Source organism: Populus nigra, chromosome 8 (genome assembly GCF_951802175.1).
Source record: "Populus nigra chromosome 8, ddPopNigr1.1, whole genome shotgun sequence".
Taxonomy (NCBI): Eukaryota; Viridiplantae; Streptophyta; class Magnoliopsida; order Malpighiales; family Salicaceae; genus Populus; species Populus nigra.
The window spans coordinates 17206978-17216095 of record NC_084859.1 but is presented as its reverse complement, the minus strand read 5'-3'; the positions used below and the strand labels follow the sequence as shown (position 1 = coordinate 17216095).

Genomic DNA, 9118 nt, shown 5'->3' with positions numbered 1-9118 from the left:
CTTTCTTGTTTTTCTGATACAACAACAATGCTGTTTTCTTGATCCAACAAGAATTAGAAGAACAACCTAGATATTGTTGTGTGGTCCCGTACCATGTGATGGTGGGACCACCACATTAATTGTCAAGAGACATGCTGTCTCTTAGAATTTAAATTAATGTGGGTCGGCTACTGTAGACGCAGTAGAGAAAACTGAATTAAAAAAGAGCAAAAACAGAGGAGAAAAACGTGAGAAAGAAAAAAGAGGAGGTAGTAAAGCAGTCTGTCTTCTTTATTCGATTTCCAGTTCGTTTACCGTTGGATCGGGCTGAGATTTTGACAGCAACTTCTAGACACGTTCCTCTTCATTCTGAACGGTTGGATTGAAGATTGATGATGTGGAAGCTGGTCGTTTTGACAGAAAATGGGGCTGTCAGTGTTGTGAGCTTTTCTCTAACATTACTCTCTTTAATCTTGTTATAATCTGAGAATAAGTTGTTCTTGATGATATATATGTTGTAGCCCTTAGTTGAATCTGAGAAAGAACAGTTTTGAACCCATTATTTGTGATAGTGGAAGTTTTTAGGTGGACTCCGGTCCCGTGGTTTTTCCCGCATCGGGTTTTCCACGTAAAAATCTTGGTGTTGATTTGTGTGATTATTTGCATTATATTTGTTTATTTTTTGATTCTGTTTTTTACTGCACAAAGAGGGAAAAAGGATTGGGACTTGTGAATTGTGAATTGTATTCCGCTAAATTAATCCGGTTAGTTGTCCCTAGTTTTCCCAACATATACAACAACAATGATGTGTTGATGGATCTTCACTACAAGGTGTAATTTCCCTAGATGTTACCTGCATCTACTCATTACAAGACGAGGCGTTCTCTTTTGTGTTCTTGGTGCTCTTGCTTAACATGTCTCACTCTCTGCTAATGCTAGTACCAGGGGAAATCATTTTCAGTTTGGTGTGGTTTTTACCTATAAAAAACAACCAAAACAATTTAAAAAAAAAAACCGAAATCGAACCAAAACCGAGTCAAATCGACCGGTTTCGGTCTGGTTCGGTTCTTGATTTCAAAAAACGAAGAAAACCCATACCAAGACAATAAATAACAAAGTTTTACAAATAATTGAACTGGTTTTATTTGAGAAACGAAACAAACTTATGCCTTATTTCCTTAGCCTTGTCACCATCAAGATCAAGCAAATGGAAGCAGTGGCCTTCCTTTTCATTCTTGACAAGTTCAACAGTTTCCTTCCATCCACTCCTTTTCAACTTCTCATAATAGTTCTTAGCTACAACAGTCAAAAAGTCTTCCTCAACTACAAAGATCAACATCCTCTCGCACCCAAGCCTAGCAAGATCCTCTACATCTGGATTCATCCTAGGATCAAGAGTCTAGGGGGAGGGGGAGGGGGCTGGTGGTGGCTAGGGTTACTGAGGGTATCTTTTTTGAACTGGTTCAGTTCGGTCCAGGTTAATCGGTTCCTGCATTACAAAACCGAAAACCAAACCGAACTGAGATTTTTTCTAACTATTCTAATAGGTTTAATCGGTTTTTTTTTCGGTTTAGTTTTCTCGGTTAATTTTTTTTCAGTTTTCTCAGTTTATTTGGTTTTCCGGTTTTTTTACACACCCCTAGCTAGTACATTTCAGATATGCTATATTAGACATCTATTTCCTCTAGTCGCTGCTCCAACAGCAGAGCTCTTCATGATGCAAGTTCTTAGCAATGTTGGGTCAACCTTCTCCCCTGTTGCTGTTTGTCTCCCATAAACAAATAGTCAACTGAATATTAGCCGTGTGAACATCTATATATAATCTGACATGCTGTTCTATTTTCCGGCCAAGTTTAGAGGAGCCTGTTCTGACTTCTGCGACCTCGTTCCGCTAATACTATAGTGCTTGTAATATTTGCATGAGGACTGACCTTGTCTCAACTAGATTGGACGTCCTTTGTTGATCTGTTGTTAATCGGTGAATCTCTGCTCTTTTTCTATGATTTATTTCTATTTTCCACAAAGATTGGATTTAGACTCAAGCCTCGTCCATCTCAATTAGAGGAATTGTAGTTATTGGAAAATGAAATTTTCTGTGTCATTTACTATTGTGCCAGTCATGTTTCCGAGATAAAAATATGTTACCTGTTACTGGCATTCGTTATGAACAGTGAAGCCTCTCTTTTTTCCTTAAAATTTCCTTTTTTTCCCATTAAATCCTTTAATGGTACAATTAGATATTAGATGAGATTAAGTTTAAAATTGTACTAGAAAGAAAATATTTAATGAAAGAGAACTTAAGTGTAAAATGCATAGAAAAAACATGCCACTCTCAAATTCATATAAAAAAAAATTCTTTTTGTGTTGCATGTTTATTTTATTTATTTTTTAGTTTTTGAGTTAAAGAGACTTGTCAGATAACGACAAAAAAAATATTAATTAATCAACAATTCAACCAAAAAAAAAACTTGATGTCAACAAGTTTTTTTCTCGATAAAAGTTCATTGAATATGGTTTTTTCTTCTAGAATGGTGGGATTGACAAATCAGATTCGGTTTGAATTTTTAGATTCGTTTGATCTTTGTTTTTTAAGAGTGTTTCGGGATTTTTTTTTTGTGGTTTAAAATTTTTTATGGTACTTTGAATAAAAATAGGCTAAAAAATAAAATTTTAGGGTCAAACCCCTTATATTTTTTGGCCATTACAGTGGTGGCCAGATTCCAGATAGTAGCAAGCGATGAGTGAATTGTTGCGATAGGAATAGTGATGCAGACGAAAATTAAAGACAGCAATAAACACATAACACATGTTTAATGAGTGAAAAGAACTGCAAATATGAATCTCAAATTCGCAGGTTTATTCTTCTAAAAGTAATGCTAATAAAATATATTTTTTTATGAGGTTTACAAAGTCATCAGAAACTCTACCTTAACTAGAAAATTAAAAATAAAAATCTAAAAATACCAAGGAAACAATCATGAAATCCAAAACAAAGCATGAAATCCTAAAATAATAAAATTTTCAAAACTGTCAAAAAAATCTTCTCAACTCAATAGTTTAAGCTGTTAGGTGAGGTTACAAGATATAATTTATATTATTCTCTAATACACATCTTCAAGTGAAAGTCCCTTGAACTTAATTTGCATATGTTCATATTACCTTGTGCTTAATTTTTATCAAATAAATAAGAATGATGAAATTCGAACTCGTATTCGCTTGGTTATCAAGACTCTGGTACCAAGTTAAATAACTATTTCAATCCAATAACTTAAACTATTAGATAAGATTTAAGATATGATTTATATTATTTTCTAATAAAAACTAAAAACTAAGAGAGATTTTGAAAAACAACTCTGAAATCTCTGTAAAAGTATCAGCCATTTTAAACCATTATATCGGTCTAATAAAAAGTTCCGGGCATTTCTATTTTTGAAAGTAACAAGGACGACAAACTGGAGAAGCGAAAAAAAAATTATTGTAGCAGGCGGCAAAATTATTTTTTTTTTACTGTGGCAGTGACATGGAGCATTGGCCAGTATCCTTCCTACTATTGCCCCTGTGAATCACACAAAATCTTGAATCATTTGAATGAAAAGGCTGGCATGTGTGTGTGAAGCGACCAAACAATCCTCCCAGATTTATGTAACTGTTAATTTCCCTCTATTACCAAATGATAGGGGGAGTAGTGATTTGTACAAATTTGTTATTTCTCACAATTCCTTGAATTTGCACAAAATCCTTTACCTTTTTTCCTGGATTCTGCACAGCTACTCGGCCTCACATGATACGGAGAATCTATGATGATACAGTGAATACTGTCTTGCTTCATTTTGTTTTCATTCTTTCCTTCTTTTTTGTGCATCTTTAATCCAACAGATAAAAGAGCCCTTGAAGGAGGGGAAAGCATCTACAACAGCTTAGAGTGCTGTTTATTACTGCAGCATTCACCTGTTGGGACATATTGGAAGAAAGGAATGTTTTTCACTCTTCACTTCAAGTATGCCTTTATCTAATCAAAGGAACGAACCAAATCATGCTACCTTTTTCCGTGTCGCAAAGCCATTAGAAACCATTCAAAGCAACATAACCAATCATTTTCTTGCCTGTGAAGCAATGAATTAGACAAGTATTTGTGTATATATTTACACACAGAAAACTGGATGGTTGAGAGATTATTTTTACATCTTGGAAATGTATATAAGAGGAAGGAAATGAGAGCACCTTGCATGACTTCTTTCATCTGTGTTAAAAAACTATTGAGCAGTAGGAAGCAATGGAAGAGGAAAAGCAGGTGCTTATAAAAGTTGTTAAAGAAAAACTTCAGAACATGGCAAATACTTCAATGAAGAATGTGCTCTGGAGCAAACGTTCAATCTACAGAATACCTGCCTCTGTTACAGCCCATAACAAGACAGCTTACATGCCCCAGACAGTCTCCTTCGGTCCTTACCATCATGATGGCATTCATCTGAAGCCAATGGAGGAACACAAGCAACGAGCACTCGGGTATTTTCTAAAAAAAACAGGAATACCTCTACAGTCGGTCGTTGAATCTTTAAATGAAGAAATGCAGGTTTTAAAAGACTCATATGATATGCTTGGTGAATCATGGAAAAATGATACGAGCAAATTTCTGCAAATGATGATTCTTGACGGTTGTTTCATGCTGGAAATCATACGTCTTGCTACATATAATTCGTTCGACTACTCTGCCGATGACCCCGTTTTTAGCAGCCACGGGAGGCTCAACATGATACCACATATCCGGCGTGACATGTTGTTGCTTGAAAATCAACTGCCAATGCTTGTTCTTTACAGGTTGGTTGCTGTTGAAAGCGACGGAGCAAAGGTACATCGATCTTTTGCTTGATTTTGTATTTGTCCCTTCTACAATTTTTCAGTATGAAAAATTCTACTTTCGTACAGGATAAAGAGTGGGTCAACGAGCTCATACACAATTTCTTCCATCCCAATGCATCGGTCTCAAGTCTGGATAAATGCTTGCATGTATTGGATTTGTATAGGAAGAGCCTTCTGTTGGGTTATTCCCGAACTCAAACACACAAATTTACGTGGTTCGGCAACTTGCCTACTCCACGGAGCTACTGGTTTGTATTAATCAAGCTTAGAAACAATACAAACAACAAAACAAGGAGGAGGAGAAATCTTCTCTACTCAACTCAAGCTCTCTCTCTCACGTTTTTCTCTCTGTGTTTTCACTCTTCTCTGCATTCTTCGCACACCAACACTCTTCACTTTGTCTAATTATAGCCAAAGCTTGGGGGAAGAAGTCAAGGCCACCAATTACGGCAAAATAGTTGCCACCATTTATGCCTCCACTTTATGCTAAGTGGAAGGTGATGTGTTCCCACTAGGCATTAGTGGAGGTGGGGCATTGTTTGTCCCCATGATATTAACAATCTCCCACTTGGAGACAAACAATGAAATTATCTTTTATCCTTGAAGGCCAACTGAAGTTTTACACAACTTCAGTTTGTCCAGTGTAACTCCTTTGGTTAACATGTCAGCTGGATTCTTGCTTCCGCAGACCTTTTCTAGCAGTAGTTGCTCCTCGTCTAGCAATTGTCGGATGAAGTGATATTTGATCTGAATATGCTTCGTCCTGGAGTGAAATGCTGGATTCTTGGCAAGGAAGATTGCACTCTGACTGTCGCTGTACAAAGTACCCTTTTCATTCATCTTGCCCAATTCTTTCAGGAAACTCTGTAGCCATACTATCTCTTTTGCAGATTCTGAAACTGCAACATATTCAGCTTCGGTTGTTGAAAGAGCGACGATCTTTTGCAAGGTAGAACTCCAGGAAACAGCAGTACCTCCTAGAGTATATACATATCCTGTAGTGCTCTTTCTGCTATCAACATCTCCTGCTAGATCAGCGTCTACAAAACCTTCAAGTTTCAAACCACCGTCTGTGAAGGTAAGACATGTCTCTGATGAACCTTTTAAGTATCTCATGATCCATTTCACCGCCTCCCAATGTTGCTTTCCAGGATTGCTCATATATCGGCTTACAACTCCCACTGCATGGGCAATGTCTGGTCTAGTACAGACCATAGCATACATCAAAGAGCCGATAGCTGAGGCGTATGGAATCTTATCCATGTATCCACTTTCTAGCTCAGTTTTTGGTGACTGGTCTTTGCTGAGCTTGAAATGATTCCCCAAAGGTGTACTTACTGGTTTAGCATTATCCATACTAAACCTGCTGAGAACCTTCTTGACATACTCTGTTTGTGAAAGCTTTAGTATGCCTTTGTCTTGATCTCTGATGATTCTCATGCCAAGTATTTGTTTAGCAGCTCCCAGATCCTTCATTTCAAACTGTTTTGACAATTGTTGTTTCAGCTTGTCAATCTCCTCAATGTTGGATCCTGCAATCAACATATCATCCACATATAATAGTAGAATGATGTAGGAGTTATCAAAATGTTTGACATAGCAACAGTGATCAGCCTGGCATCTTGTGTATCCCGAACTACACATGAAGTTGTCAAACTTCTTGTACCACTGTCTTGGAGCTTGCTTCAAACCGTATAGGCTTTTCTTTAGCTTGCAGACTTGGTTCTCCTTTCCTGGTATTTCAAACCCCTCTGGTTGTTGCATGTAAATGTCTTCCTCCAATTCTCCATGAAGAAAAGCTGTTTTTACATCTAATTGTTCAAGATGTAAATTCTCTGCTGCTACTATCCCCAGAACAACTCTGATTGTTGTAAGCTTCACAACTGGAGAAAATATCTCAGAGTAGTCAATCCCTTTCTTTTGTTGAAACCCTTTTACAACAAGTCTTGCCTTGAACCGTTTGCTTCCATCATGCTCAGTCTTTACTCTGTAGACCCACTTGTTTTGCAAAGCCTTCTTTCCTTCAGGTAGTGTGGTCAGCTCCCAGGTCTTGTTCTTCAGCAACGAACTCATCTCATCCTTCATGGCTAACTCCCACTTGCTTGAGTTTCCATCTTGTAAGGATTCTTCATAACTTAGCGGCTCACCACCATCTGTCAGCAAAATATAATTCAGTAGAAGTGTGAACCGTTGTGGGGGCTTTACAGTCCTTGAAGACCTGCGAACATAAACAATTGGTTCACTTGGCTCTGCATCATCTTGTGTAGTGGTGGGTACAGATGTGCTTGAATCTTCTTGTAAAGACTCTTGAGTTTTGTTTTGCTCGGTAACATCGGGAAGCCCTTCTAATCTGATGAATTCAGATTTTTGTGGACTTGTATCTGAATCAGTCATATCTGTTTCTGCACTTGATCTGTCTTTGTACAAAACTTTCTCATTGAAGATCACGTTCCTGCTTCTGATAATCTTTCTGTTCTGATCATCCCAGAACCGAAATCCAAATTCTTCATCTCCATAGCCAATGAAGAAACATTTCTTGGATTTGGCATCTAGCTTGTTGCGAGCATCAGAATCTATATGCACATAGGAAACACACCCAAAGACCTTTAAATGAGAAAGTTGTACCTCTTTTCCTCTCCATACTTCCTCGGGCAATCTGAACTCCAAAGGAACTGATGGTCCACGGTTGATCAAGTAAACTGCAGTATGAACTGCGTCAGCCCAGAATGTTTGAGGTAGCCCTGAATGCAGCCTCATGCTTCTAGCTCGTTCATTGATGGTCCGGTTCATTCTTTCAGCAATGCCATTCTGTTGTGGTGTGCCTGGAATGGTCTTTTCCATTCTGATACCATTAACAGCGCAATACTCCTTGAAACCTCCATCAATGTATTCTCCTCCATTATCAGATCTTAAGCATTTCAACTTTAAACCTGATTCATTTTCAACCATAGCCTTCCACTTCTTGAATGTTTCGAACACATCAGATTTATTTTTCAGAAAGTAGACCCATACCTTTCTGCTGAAATCATCAATGAAAGTTACGTAATACCGAGAACCTCCAAGAGATGCCACTGGAGACGGTCCCCATAAATCTGTGTGCACTAGTTCTAGCTTTCTTGGTCTTAAGGCCCTGCCAACCTTTAAGAAACTAAGCTTCTTCTGTTTTCCAAGAACACAGCTTTCACAAATGTCTAGATCAACATTTTTAAGCTCTGGCAGTTTTCCCTTCGACTGAAGTATCTTCATCCCTTTTTGACTCATATGGCCGAGTCTACAGTGCCATAGCTGTGCTTGATTTTCTGCTTCAGTAGAGGCAATAATGTCTGCAAATCTTGTGGTCATATACAGGGTGCCGGTTTTCTTTCCACGAGCCAAAACCATTGCTCCCTTTGATACCTTCCACATACCTCCAGAAAAAAGGATTGAATGACCACTCTCATCAAGTTGTCCGACTGAGATCAGCTTCTTCTTTAGTCCAGGAACATGCCTTACATTTTGCAAGTTCCATGTAGATCCATTCATTGTCTTGATCTGCACTTCTCCTATACCCACAATCTTCATTGGTTGTCCATCGGCCAGATAGACTACACCGTGATCTCCAGCAACATAGTTTTGCATCATCTCATGGTGTGGTGTACAATGGAATGAAGCACCAGAATCAAGAATCCAATCATCAATTGGACTTTGTACAGCAAGAATCAAAGCGTCTTGCACCTCATCTGTGGTAGCGTTTGCAGAGTCAGCTTCAGGTTTTTTCGGTTTTGTGCAATTCCTCATGAAATGACCAGGTTTGCCACAATTCCAACATTCAACCTGCTTTCTGGGTCCGAACTTGCTTTTACTTCTGTATCTTGATTTGGATCTGCCTCTGGATAAACCTCTATCTTGTCTCCTCCCTCGAGTGTTAATGTTGAGAGCTGATCCTGAACTTGAACTTTCTCCTGAGTCTTTCCTTCGCACTTCTTCAGCTAAAATCAAGTCTCGGATATCATCATATTTCAGTTTGGATTTTCCAGCTGAGTTGCTCACGGCTGTCCTCATACCTTCCCAACTGCTTGGAAGTGAAGCTAGTAAAATGAGTGCACGGATCTCATCATCAAACTCAATCTCTACAGATGACAATTGATTTGTGATAGTATTGAAGTTGTTGAGATGTTGCGTGACGGAGGTGCCTTCTGTCATTTTCAGGTTGAACAACTTCTTCATCAAGTGCACTTTATTGTTTGCCGAGGGCTTCTCATACATCCCAGACAAAGCTTCCATTAGTCTTGCAGTGGAT

The 9118-nt window shown here is 38.4% G+C and overlaps 1 protein-coding gene across 1 annotated transcript; it reads left to right on the top strand.

The window, feature by feature from the left end:
• The first annotated feature begins 4252 nt into the window (after positions 1–4252).
• On the top strand, positions 4253–4849 carry LOC133701983 (UPF0481 protein At3g47200-like). Its single transcript, XM_062126172.1, has one exon. It carries the CDS (start codon positions 4253–4255, stop codon positions 4847–4849), a length of 597 nt encoding a protein of 198 aa, XP_061982156.1.
• The last annotated feature ends 4269 nt before the right edge of the window (positions 4850–9118 follow it).